This window comes from Nuphar pumila, chromosome 2 (genome assembly GCF_984573655.1).
Source record: "Nuphar pumila chromosome 2, dmNupPumi1.hap1.1, whole genome shotgun sequence".
NCBI classification, from domain to species: Eukaryota; Viridiplantae; Streptophyta; class Magnoliopsida; order Nymphaeales; family Nymphaeaceae; genus Nuphar; species Nuphar pumila.
Window position 1 is genome coordinate 133,409,795 of NC_143250.1, and position 13,778 is coordinate 133,423,572.

The following is a 13,778-nucleotide window of genomic DNA, read 5'->3' on the forward strand; positions in this document are numbered from 1 at the left end:
GGAGTCTAACCCCAAGTTTGTCTTAGTTTAAGTACCATTTTACCCCCTTTCACCAAGAAAATTACCATTTTATCCCTAAGTCATCCTAGACCTCTCTCAGTCAGAGTCAACCAAGCTCATTCTTAAGCTCAGAACAGTTAGAATGTCAGACATTTCTATCTCACTTGAGCTCACATTGAGTAGATCATGTTCATTTCTGATCATTCCTACCAAAATGGGTTCGTTTCCTCGTAAATGAACTCATTTCTCACTTGAATCTAAACCAATTGTTTCTGATTCAGTCGTCTCTAGTCAAGCCTATTCCTCTGAGTCTAGCTTGAGCTCACCTAGAGTTCAAGTGCTTCAGTTTCAATTCAAATCCATTTCCCACAGTTTAGGAGCCCATTTTAGCTTATTTTAGCTGAAATTGAGCTAAGTCTAGTCAATTGAGCTAGTGTTTGAGCTTTAGTTTTAGTTCATCTCAATATTACTGAACTTTGTTCCAGCTCAAATCCAGTTCTTGTTTATAACTCACTTCACTCCAGTGATCATTTCTCACAATTTCTCTGAAAATGACATCATTTCTTGACAATTCAGTTTAGGAGTTTAGTTGAGTCAGTGTTTTGTCAATTTATTTGACTTCTAAAACCCTAGAACCCATTTTATTTCAGTTCAAACTAGCTAAAACCCCATTTTTCAATGTCACTCTTGGCCCTATAGAGACAAAAACCATTTCTTGAACCATTTTGCATGTTTTTATCAAATTTATTACTTTTTAAACTGGTGCAACTGTCAATCGGGGTCCAATACCTAAAATTCTTCATCCAGGGTTTGCATTTCACATGACATTTCATATCATTTCTCATCATTTCTTATCATTCCTCATTATTTCATATCATTCCATTGCATTTTATCTCATTTTTGAGATCCAGAACTCTAATTTTTTAAAATTTCAATCCAGATTCGAATTTCAAAGCTTTTCGAAATCAATTTCAAACCCTGGGTTTTCAAATTGACATTTTTACCCCCAAGACTCTAAATTTGGAAATATTTTCCTGAGAAAACAATTTGGATTCCTTTCAAACTTGATTTTTCAAATTTCAAAATGGATCTGCTCTGCAAAGGGTATAGAATTTCAAATTTTGAGTTTTATTTCAAAATTGCCAAAAATATTTCATTTAATCCAAAAGAAATTCTGAGAAATCATTCTACCCCTTTGATTTTCAAAATGAATTTCAAAACAATATGTGGGCCCACTTTCAAGGTGGCGCCCCACTGAAAAATTTTCAAAAATTCCTTTTTAAAAAGAAATTCTCTTTTTCTTTTATCCTATTTCCACCTAGAGCTAGGAGAAGTGAGGCCCACAAGGCGGTCGACCCCCTCTCTCTCTCCTTCCTTTCCTCTCTTCCCCCTTTTCTCTTTATTCCCTTTTCCCTCTCTTTTTCCCTTCCTTTTCTCTTTCTCCTTTCTTTCATTCCTCCCTTTCTTCTTTCCTTCTTTCCTTTCTTCCTCCTTCCTTTTCCCTCCTTTCCTTCTCCCTTTCCCTCTTCCTCCTTGTCGCCAGCCCCTTCCTCTTCTTTTCTTCCCTTCTTCTTTCCCTTGCTCCCTTTATTTCCTTCTTTGTTTCCCTCCTTTCTTACTTTCTCCTTAAAGTCTTCTCCTCTTTCTAATTAACACACGTCATCACACAGTTGGGCATTCTACCATTCTCTCCAGGTCTCTCTCTCTCTCACACACACATGCTCAACCATTTTGCAGCCCTCACACAACTACAACCCCAACCTCTCTCTAGTAAGTTCAACCTTCTTTCTCCTCCAGCCACAACACGCCCTCCATTGCTCCAGCCACATCAACCTTGAAGCAAGATCTTCAGCCACATTTCCATTTCCCTTTAGCCGGTAGCCAACCTCCATTACTCCAGCCACATCAACTGAAGCAACACCTCCAGCCTTGAAGCAACATCTTCAGCCTTGGTAGCTACCTCCAGCCACCTTCAAGACCTCCAGCCGTTGCAGTCTCCTTTAGTCGGTGCAAGCTTCCCTCAAGGTAAACCCTTTCCACATGTCTTTCCTTCTTGCTGTTTTATGAATCTAGCGTGAATCCAGTTTCAAAACTGGATTCACATGGCTAGAGGACCTTAGTAAGGGATCTATAATATTAGTTTCTAAGGATCAATGCTATAAAAGAGAAGTGGTTCATCCGATCAATGGATAGAATCATTCCTTTTAATAGCAAATATTAATGAAAATATATCTCCATGATCTTTTCTTGTTTTATTATTAGTTTTAGGTAGATTTCCTGTTTTAAGCATTGCATTTGATTTTATTTCATCATTTTGCATTACTTAGTTTAATTTCATTAGTGCGTCATTGATAGTTATCATGTTTCAGTTCTAGGCATGTAGTCCAGCCATCATTGCATGTTTAATTTATCATCAATAAATCCTAATTTTTTTGTAGTAGATGTACATGTTTATTCTTGATCTCCTGCAAAACACCCGAATTGATTTGGATTCTATAACTCCATTTAAAAAATGAAATACCAAACCAGGATTTTTGTTCAGTAGAAACGTTTTATACACCAGGTGCAAGATTGTTGAATCGAGATATCCCTCATGGGAGATCCGATTAACGATCCGAAGAATATAGAGTGTTCACCTGTGGATCTAGTATTTAACATGATTTTACATAAATTTGTCATTATAATTTTCTGTTCTGCATAAATCAATTTCTCTTGACCTCTTTGTAACACATGTTACAGGTTTGTCAGGGTCTAGATCGACTTAAATCGGTCGTGGCTTTTCAACCTGTAAGTTGGATGTTCTGTCTGTCAAAAGAAAAATTGTTCCTCATGATATCTTTTATCATTTCCCAGAATTTCATGATTTTAGGATTTATATTTCTATTTTTCCTAGATTTTAAAAGTTTACCTATCAATTCCTTGTTATTACAATTTTGTCAGATTTAGGGGTCTGTTAATCCTATATGTCCTCTGCAACCGTAGATCCAACGCCAAAACTATAAAAAAAAGATTTGTTCATCTGTTTGTCTGCAGCATTCTTTTTAAATTTCAAAGATTTTGGTTGCTGTTTACTATTTTCTCCCGAATTTTTATGAAAGTATGTCAGTTTGCCTTTGATTTTAAACTCACCGGATTCTGATCGATATTGCCGGAGTTGTAATTCTCCGACCGTAGGTCTAATCCCAAGTCTACAAAAAGCAAAAATCATTGCCTAGTTGTCCACTGTCACCATGCAAAATCTTAAGAATTTTTATGGTAAGAATTAATCCAAAATTAGGTTGTCATTAGCATAGGTAGGCAAAAATCTACCATTTTTAGGGTTTTTGTTAATTTCTATATTGAAATAATACCAAAAATTTTGATTTTCGTATTCCATTCCATTCTTAGGGTTAATATAGGTATTCATGACAAATTTGGTTTGATTTTGAGTTAAATTGCCATGTGTGTTAGTTAAACTATTAAAAGAAAGGTGAAATTCAAGCGAAATTCGATATTTTTGTGATATTTTTGCAATTTTAAAGTTTTAGCATGCATATAATCATATCATATCATCTTATGTTTGATTTTAATCTCATTTGCATTCATTTGAATTTCAAAACTCTCATTTTTATAAAAAATGTTTTTGAAAACCCTGATTTCAAGGCCATAGTCTTGTTATTAGGGGCATTTTGGTCATTTTTACCTCAATTTTGAATTTCAAACTTTTATTTTTGAATTTTCATGCATTTGCATCATTTATTTCTTATGTTTATATCATGGAGGTTTGAATCTGGATAAAATCTGATAATTTTCTGATATTTTTGGATAAATCCAGAAAAACCTACATATTTGTGCTAATTCGTTTTCTAATTTCGCAGGGATATTCGGAAGGAAGATTTCATTTATTTTTTTCTTTTATTTCATTGATGTAAAAGCAAATGTAATATTGGAATAAGAGTTACATTTCTGCATAGAATATGATGCATTGCATATAGTTTGCTTTCATAAATTCTGATATCTGATGAATGATAATTCATGTATTTTTCCAAATTCACTATGGTTGACACGAATGGAATGTGTTGAAGCTTTTAGGGAGTTGACAAATTCGGTGGAATTTGTATTTATGGTAATAGTCAGAATACGAATGCGACCCAGATTTGTCATCTTCGTATTAGCCACATTCAGCCTACACTCTTAAGCTATTTTCGAAAACCATTGCATATTTCAATTTTTCATAAATATTTTCTCAAAGTAGCATTCATTCATTTAAGTTAGAGTGCATCATGAAAATCTTTCACAGGGCCACACGCCCCTTTTTCTGACTTACTTTTCAATTCCATTTCAGAAAAAATGATTTTCTCAAAAATTTCTAAGCCTTTCTCAAAAATTGATTTTCTTAAAACTCCGAGTTTTCAATGACGTTTCAAGTATTTCCCTAGTTCAAATCATGATTTTCCAGAGTCCTAAGATCCTCAATTTCAAGGTTCAAAGCTCCAAGAAATCGATTTTCTCAAAGTCCTTGGGATTTTATCAGAAATCAATCTTTCAAAATCTTATGATTTCCTCAGAAATCGACCTTTCTTTTCTTCAGAAATGCTTTCTCAATGCAATTCACGTTTTTTCCAAAATCATCATTTTTATAAAGTATTTTTCAAGCAACAGAAGCAAAAATCATCTTTTCAAATGTGCATTTTTCAAAAATTTCATAGCACATGCCTGATTCTCTGTGTATTTAGAAAATATAGCATAATTTAGATATTTGAGTCTAGATAAGCACACATTGATCCTTGGTTCAATTACCCATGGTAAAGGCGTCAGGAACGGTTGAACCTCGTACGGACAAGCGAGTCTCATTCTACGAAATTTTCCTACAAATTTCGTAAACGAAGGCGAGTTATTTTCAAAAAACATTTTCGAAACTTTGGTCAAGTTTGACTCGCAGAATCGTTTCTCTCTCTCGTAGAGGGAGAAAATTTTTTTGCGATGATAACACTATGCAAATGGGTCATATTGGATGGATCAAATCTAAATCAAAATTTTAACTAGTACGACGAAAAATAAATTTGGGTTGCAAGGTGGACCATATTCAAATTTTAAATTATTAAATTGTTCTTTTACCTTTTAAAAGAATATCCGTGTCAAGAAACATTTTGCAAAATGACAAGTGATTGTCAGGATTTTATTGTCATTTGCCAAATTAATTGCAGGTTAAATGTAAGGATGGCAGTGGACAGGGGGAAAGCGGGCCCTGCCCTGCCCCGCCTCGCCCCGTTTGGACCGGGGATGAAGGGCATGAAACGGGGATGGAGGCGGGGATGAAGGTTAAAATCTATCCCCATGCGGGGATGGAGGCAAGGATGAACTTATGCTTTCTCCCGCTCTGCCCCGTCCCGATCTCCGCCTTGCTCCGCCCCGCCTCGCCCCGCCCCGCCCCTAGTCCTTCTAAGAGATGACAATAGACCGAGGAAAAATGGGTTTCTGCCCTGCCTCACCCCCGTTTGGACCGGGGATGGAGGACATGAAACTGGGTGGAGGTTAAAATCCATCCCCGTGCAGGGATACAGGTTCGGATTTTGAGACAGGACGGGGACGCCCCCGCCCCGGTCCATCGCCATCCCTAGAGAGAGAAATTAGGAAAGCTAGTTACATGATATCCTGTGGCACAAGAGAGAGAGAGCATCGGCTACGGAAAGTATCGTAATAGCAATCCCGATAATTTTAAAATATCTCCGATATTAATTACACTAGCGCGACTTTTAGACGAACGCACGCCGGCACCGTAAGTACCTTACTCCTCTTTTGCTGCGGCGGGCGCCCTGTTCCGGGTGAGCTTCTCTCTCTCTCTCTCTCTCTCTGAAATGCGAAGATAGTTCTTACTTCCATCTTTGTGGGTATTCTGTCATTGATAAGTTCTGGACTTTCCGTCTTGTGGGTTTTCGTTTTTCGAAGGGAACATTGCAGAAATAATGCCGCTCTATGATTGTATGCTTCTGCTGAAGCCCCACATAGAGAAGGCAGCCCTCATTGATTTGATGGCAAGAGTGGGGAACCATGTCTACAAGAGAAATGGGGTTGTCACGGATATCAAATCATTCGGAAAGATTCATTTGGGGTATGGGATCAAGAAATTGGACGGCAGATACTACCAGGTGAGTGGTCGGCATTTCCCTACTTTGAAACTTTCGGAGAAGAATGTCTTTTTAGTGCATATTTTGATGTTTATTGGTGAGGTTTGTATAGATTTTGTGCACCATGTTGGAAATTCTCACTGTTCTTCCTATTGGGTGTTTGGACTGTTTTTATTGCGCTTCCTTTGATTGTGGGTTATTGTTGTACTTGGCTTCTTTAGTATTTTCTTTTGATTTTTGGGTATTCTTATTCTTGGCTTCTTTGATTTTTCCTTTGTTGTGTTTTTTTACTTCTCATTTAGACGTGGCTGTTCTAGTGCTCTTTTGTTTTTTTCTGTTTCAAGTGTTTTTCATGTTTTTTATTTTACTGGATCCTTCTGGGTCGTTTTGGGTTATGGGAGTGAACATTGGCGTGTAAAATCTTCAATTTTCTTTGAGGGCATGTCTGGATTCAGGGAATTGAGTGGAGTCAGAATCTTATTTGATTAAACTCTTGGCCTTCTTCTGCCGCGAAAGGGATTTTTGTGGAGTTGGATTCTAATTTCACTGAATTCCCTAAATCCAGCCACACCATCATATTAAGCATCGAGGACTGATTACTGGCTATCTAGGATTCAGACATTGATAGGCGTGTTCAAAGGCACTTGTAGTATGGAACCTGATATTCCCCATATAATTTGAAGCCTGAAGTAGTAGGATGTTTGTATGGGAAACAGAGAGAATTTGGCAAATACATTTATGTTCTTTTTGGGGAAAGGAACGGGACTCATTTCAACCTTAAAACTTCAATTGTGCATTAATAATGCTTTTGAATTGCTTGTATAAGTGCAAAGGAATGATTCAATAGTTCTAGTGAGAGTATCATCGAATCATCAGGTTGTGGAAAGTGCATTTTGGAGGAACAGCTTGGACAAGATTCTTATCTATGGAAATGCCTGGGAATATCATTTCTACTTGTGAAGCTGGCGGGGGGGGGGGCGTTCTGATGAATTGAATGATTTGGTTTCAAATCCATTGTGGCTTAAGTATTTCTTGTGGCAATGATTTTGAAGAATTGTTGGATCTATTGGGCTAAACAAAACATGGAAGTATAAGAAATTATTGGCTTGAATGCACCTGATGATTGCTCTCTTTGTGGTTGTGTGGATGCACCAACTTATACCACTGTTCTTGATAAGTGGGTGCATGAAAACACCGACTTGAATAGAATTGTTTTATGATTTCTGTAGCCTTTTCTACAGTGTAAAAGGATTCCAGGAAGCCCTAACTCCAAGGATGGAAACAATTTCAGTCTTCCCACTATTTTGATGTATCAGATCATACTTTTGGAGCTGCAAAATGATAGCAAGGAGCCAATAGAACTTGTTGAAGAAAATGGTAGAACTTAAAAAGAAAGGAAATTGGCACAGAAATTTATGGAAAGAAGTATTCTAGTTTCTTGGGCACGAGGCTATCACTCTCCACTGAAAAGCACATTGAACATGTTATGATTTTTTTCTATTTAAGTTGTTTAATAGGACAGAGTAGTAGAATGGTCAATGCGCACCCCTTTCTAATATAATCCAAACATCCATAGTTGTGGATAGTTTTTATAATGAGATCGTCTACATGTATGAAGCACAAAGCACTTATTGGAACCTTTCCCGTCTTTTATCAACATCCATATGCACATTCACTCTTTACAATTGATCCAACTTGGTCCCAAACTTGTATAATTTTTGGCCATTTAATCAACATAAGGTATTGGATTTGAATCCAGAGCAAAGGCTAAATCTAAAATTGGACGTAGAAATGAACCTAGACTCGGTAGAGTCATTTAAAGCCAAAGCCAAGGTTGAAGCCAACTTGAATTGGGTGAAGCATAGATGTTACTGGCTCTTAGAAAAGGCATACAGCCACTAGGTATAAATTGACACTAACAATGAAGGTTACTCTCTTTTTGTTCATTGTGATTAGTTTGAAAATTATTTTTTGAACATCATTAAGGACTTAGCCAGGCCTCTGTAATATATATTGAGCAGGAATAATATATAAATCAATTTTGATGTTTAAAATTGTAATTTGGTGAAAGACAAATTAATGAAATTTGCATATGTGAATCATAAAAAATCACCAAAGTGCCACTAAATACATACATATGTAGATGTATAGACACTGATGCACACATGCAAAAGGGGAAACATAGGCCTTTCCTGTAAGATGATGGCTATCTTTACACCATAATGGATGTTTTTGGAAAAGGAATCACCGGGTCTCAAATTGTGTTGACTTTAGTTTCGAACAGGAACTCCTCATTTATTGACAAGAACTTCTTTCAATTTTTGCCTGGAAGTAAATTCTATGGATACTAAATGCTACCTCTTATGTCATCTCTAAGTGAAGGATCAAGTATAACAGATATGTGCACCTATTGATAGAATTTCCCAAACGTATTAGAAACTACAGAATTTACCTTAATGGAAACTGCACATTAAGACCTATCCAATGGGGGATTATTTGGTTTTGTTTCTAAGTTGTAGTACAGGCACAGGGATTTCAGATCTAGTTAGTGTTCAAGAATATGATGTAATTAGTCTCCAGTGGTTCTGGATATATGGAGTAGATATTGATTAATGAGGATCCAAATTTGATCCATGTGGTAAATTTGTGAGAATTGGGTTTCTTGTTGATAGGAAATAAAGGACATTAATAAGTGGAGAGTTGAGAGACTGATAGATTAAATATTAGTTCTTTCTATTGTTTTATGTTTTATAGTTCAGTTTTAGATTTTTTTTTCATTTCCATAGTAAATCACATTAGATATTTCTAGTCGATTCTTTCTTTCTTATTTTTTTGTAATTTGATTATGTTGACGTCATGGTTAAGGATCTACTGTCTCAAGTCTTTGAGAACAGCTAAGGAAGGCTGTCCTTGTGATGGTTAAGTTGAGGGTCTTGGTAACATGGAGGTGCTAATTGAGGTGGATATAGAGATGGGAATTCTATCGCTGGTTTATGATTTGGTGAGGTAGGGATGGTTACTCCATCAGAGTTGTCATGTGTGAATCTGATCTAGGAAGATGGGAACGAGAATGGTCAGGGGCTAGGTTGTGTTGTTTGCATAGGTAAAACCTACTTGAACTTACAATAAACAGGTTTCTAGCATTGGGAAGTTTGCTAGGTGCATCTTTGGAAACTCTTCCAACAGTGATGAGCTAGATGAATTGGGTCGGGAGGAAACAATTTTAACCAAACTGACTTGGTGATTGGTAGCCCAATTTTTCCTGCGAGTTGGCAGGGATCAAGCTTGCCTGCTGGAGATTGCCATATTGTCTTTTTCGTTTTGATCTCTACCTTAGACTGTCAGGCATAATTCTCATATGACTGAAACAGAGAAGATGGTCCACCAGATTGAACTGTGATATGAAAGAAAACCTCCTCCATTCCCTGTTTCTGTCTTGAATGATCATGAAATCACCTTGAAAACCTCCAATCTATGGAATGTGGATAATATAATATAGAGAGGTGAGGTCGATTTTATGCCATACAGATGCAGGTGTAGGTGCTGCTGCTATGATGCATGAGAGAGAGAGAGAGAGAGAGAGAGAGAGAGAGAGAGAGAGAGATTAAAAAAAAAGAAAAATATGGAACAAATAACATGTATAAAGTTATAAACAGTATATCTATGTACCTATGTCACAAAGATTCGGCTAGCAGGGTGCCGCACCTGCGTCGACGCGACTCGACGTGGGTTCGGGTGCGGTCAACCCGATCCTGGGTGTGTTGACCGCACCCAGGGTCATTTCGGTCCATTTTTTTGGATTTAAAAAAAAAAAATTTCCCTACGAAATGGGCTGTGGAATTTAAAAAAAAAAATCTGCTGACAGCTGCTTGATGTTGCTCTTGTTTTATAAAGGGGCACTTGTGTCCACAACATCTCACGAGCTTTGTTGGCATCCCAGATTCCCATGCTATTCCTGCCTCCAAACAATTAATTCGCAGCGTTGGAAAACACACTGTTAACTTGGAAATGATGATCCATCTTCCTCAAAAATTAAAACCAAAATTCAAGAGCCTTTTGAAGTCTTTATCCTTCAAGGCTTCAACGATCCAGATCCTTCTTCGTCAAGGATTTTCTCTCTCCATAATAAATGATAATGATGGTGGTAGCCTTGGTGGCTATTAGTATTGACTTTTCTCCTGACGAGATGTTGTAGCCTTGTGTAGACCTCTCTTTTCCACATGTCAAATCCAATAAATTTCTTTTTAGCTGTCATATGTGTGCAACTGTATATAAAATGAAATTTGAGGAACCCTAGGCAGTGGTGTGGCAGTGGAGCCGTAGGCCTCAGTAAAGACTCTCTCCAACAAACCACATCAAACCTTTGCTAATAATTTTTTTCGTGAAGACCAGGGAATTTCAGACATGATTGAATCATGACAGACAGCAGAACGCAGCAGGCTGGGTCGATAACTGGACCCCGACCCCCGCCGGGGGAACCTACGGTATATATATATATATATATATATATATATATATATATATATATATATATATATATATATTACATTTTTGCCCCTGCCGCACCCCCGCACCCGGGTTTTTTGGAAGTGCCGAATCCCCGCACCCGCACCCGCACCCGCACCTGCGCCCGCGCCCGCACCCATGTGACATAGCTATGTACATGTATGGTAGATAATATATGTGGAAGTGCATAGTAGCTACCAGAACCAAAGAAGGTTCATAACCCATGTGCACTGTGAAATTTGAAGTACCCATGTTATACATGTACAATTCATGTCGGTTGAAAATCAAGAATGCTAACAAAAAAATCTAAAAAGATCTACTGTAGTTTAAACTCTACACAAATTGAAAATTAATACAAATCTGAATTATGAAACGATAAATCGAAACAAATCAAACAAAATTATTTGAAAAAGCGCTAATGTCAAAATTTCACTTTTCCAAAACCCTGATCGTCCCACCACATGGCAGCAAGGTACAGGTCTGGATCCAAATGGAATGGTATTTGCTCCATCCATCTCAAACTGGTTTGGACTTATCTGAAGTGCTGTGAATACATGGTAGATTGGTAGGTTTCATTTCTTTAAAAAAAATGGAATCTGATTTTATTCTTACTTTGTTCCTTTTACATATAGCTGATGACCATTTCTTAAAGTATATGACTGGATATGACCATATATTCACAGATAAGTGTTGCTTTGAATATTTTATTAGGGAAAATTTCAAATAGGACATGTCTTCTACCTTGTTCAGAACACAAGACTGGTCCCATCATTTTGATGAAATAAACAAATAAGGGCCTAAGCCTTATTAACATCAGGTTAGCAGCACCGTTGCTTATAATAAATTTACTGAGCTTCCCCTCTTGTATAATAACATAAGAGTCAAATAGTTTACATAAGGATAACGGAGATATTTCATGTGCATCTTAACCATGAAACTCCATCAGGTCGCTTTTCTGATTATTTTCTAAAAAGGTGGTCCTAAAACATTATTTTTAAAAGCATGCTTTTGGTAAGAGATGGGTATGCATTTGGAAACTCTTGGTTTTTTATGTGGGGTGATTTTTTTGATGAGTGTATTTACTGCAACAAAATCAATTCTATTCCATCTGTTCGTTCTATTAGTTAAATAGTCCATATCTGAAATGATTGAGCATTAAGATTCCATCAAATGCTCTAGTTTAATTATGCAAAAGCATCTCAGTGGCATACATATGAAGGTTCCACACATGAAAAGCTTTGCTACTGTATGTGATTCTGATTGAGCAACTACAAAAGCTGTGCTATATTCTGGATCTCACTGATGCACGACTAGCATCTTTTGAAAATTAATCGGACAAAATATAGAAATTAAGGGAATGAGCATGGATTACCCATGTATATGTATTTTGGAATTTGGACACAAACCACGGCTTGGTTGTACTCTCTGATGAGGGCACTTAAACATGTTGCATCTTCAATGGCTATTGTTAGCTATTTCAAAATGTACTTTCTAATTTGTATAAATATGAATTAGATGTAAACAACGATATATCCAACTCAATGATTACATACATAAAGTCATGATACATAATATTACATGATGTACTAGGTGTTTGATATGAAAAACAACATTTTCATGAGTATTTTTAAAGTTATCCCTTGAAGCATCTGTTGGCAGTATTTTTGTGTCAAAAGATGCACTTATTATTAATTGCTTATTTTTGATCAATGATGAGCCGCTGCCCATCTATGAGAAAAGATAATTTGTGGTTGTTGGGCTGGGTCTCTCTTATACACTCTGCATGAATTTGTGCGTCATCTGGCAGATTGGCTTATTTGTACATCTGTCTACCAACTTAGACTAAATATGCAGATCTTACATTGTGAATAATATCCCTCTCACAAGCATTCTTATATGATGTACCTTGGTGCTTGTACAGGGCCAGCTGATGCAGTTGACAGTGATGGCGACTCCCAACTTATACAAAGAACTGCATTACCTGAACAAAGAAAGCCGTTTGCTGCGTTGGCTTCTAGTCAAGCATAGAGATACTAAATATGGTTTGGACTTTGTTAATGAGGAAGGCCTAAGGGGTGATTTCAGCAAGTACCAGCATAGCTTCTTATATGATGAAGAAGATGAAGTTGATGACAATGAGGACGACGATGATGATTATGAGGTGGAGGAGACTACTGATCAGTAAGTCCTAGGCCTTTCATATCAGTTTCATGGAACTGGTATGCTTGGCGTATAGCTTGCTCAAGCCTCATTTCATGGAAAAGGGATATTTTCATATAACAGGCATCGAGGATATTTTTGTATGACAACGTTCTTTTTCTAGAGCTTCAATGCAAAATCTGTTTAGCTGAATAAGCTAGATATTTATTTGCATATACTTGCATGGAATCTGTTTTGTTTTCCACTCTGGAAATCTTGGATGAATGATGTCTATACTTAAATTCATTTTTTGTTGGTTCATCCTGTTTGGGAAGTTAAAACATAATGGCTTGGATCCAAATGAAGTGGTTAAGGTATATAAAAAAACTTCTTGGAATCTTGGCTGCTTCAGTTGAGTGAATATGTGACAATAACAAGAAATACAAATGGCATTTGGCTGTTCAGTTGGGTGGGTGTGTTTTTTTCGCTAAGCTGGAGAAAAACCACTTCGCTCTACCATCATCGAGCTCATTGGTGTAAAACCTAAGGTCCCCATTATCCACCAGGGAGTACATCCAGCTTTGACCTTGCGGCAAGGACGTGCAGCCCATAGTTTTGAACCCACGGTGTCTCTTCATCTTGGCGTTGTTCACTGGCCGCTCTTACCAGATGATCAGAGCCCTGTGAGCTTAGTTGAGCGACTGTGTTAGCATAACAAGAAACCAATCCAGGTTCATGAGTTCATGAGTTCATATGTTTTTTCAGATGCGGCCATGAACTGGCCTGTACACCTGAGGGCCTTGATGTTAGTGTGAGTTGTGTTTGGTATGTTGCTTGCTTTAGCCTCATTATACAGTGAAGAATGTTTAGTTCTTGTAGTTGTCATTTACTTTTTGAAGCTTTACTATAGCAACTAATTATTCGAATAGACTAGATATTCATCAAATCCTCATGTAAAGTTAAAAAGGTTACCATGATTTTCTGTTGGCACTTCTAATGTGGTAGAGTGCACCTTTTTGACGAACA

General features: G+C 37.1%; 1 protein-coding gene across 1 annotated transcript; it reads left to right on the forward strand.

The window, feature by feature from the left end:
• The first annotated feature begins 5,744 nt into the window (after nucleotides 1–5,744).
• Nucleotides 5,745–13,058, forward strand: LOC149847157 (uncharacterized). Its single transcript, XM_089996851.1, has 3 exons — nucleotides 5,745–5,804; nucleotides 5,929–6,128; nucleotides 12,535–13,058. Exons 2-3 carry the CDS (start codon nucleotides 5,946–5,948, stop codon nucleotides 12,796–12,798), a joined length of 447 nt encoding a protein of 148 aa, XP_089852977.1. The 5' UTR covers nucleotides 5,745–5,804; nucleotides 5,929–5,945; the 3' UTR covers nucleotides 12,799–13,058.
• The last annotated feature ends 720 nt before the right edge of the window (nucleotides 13,059–13,778 follow it).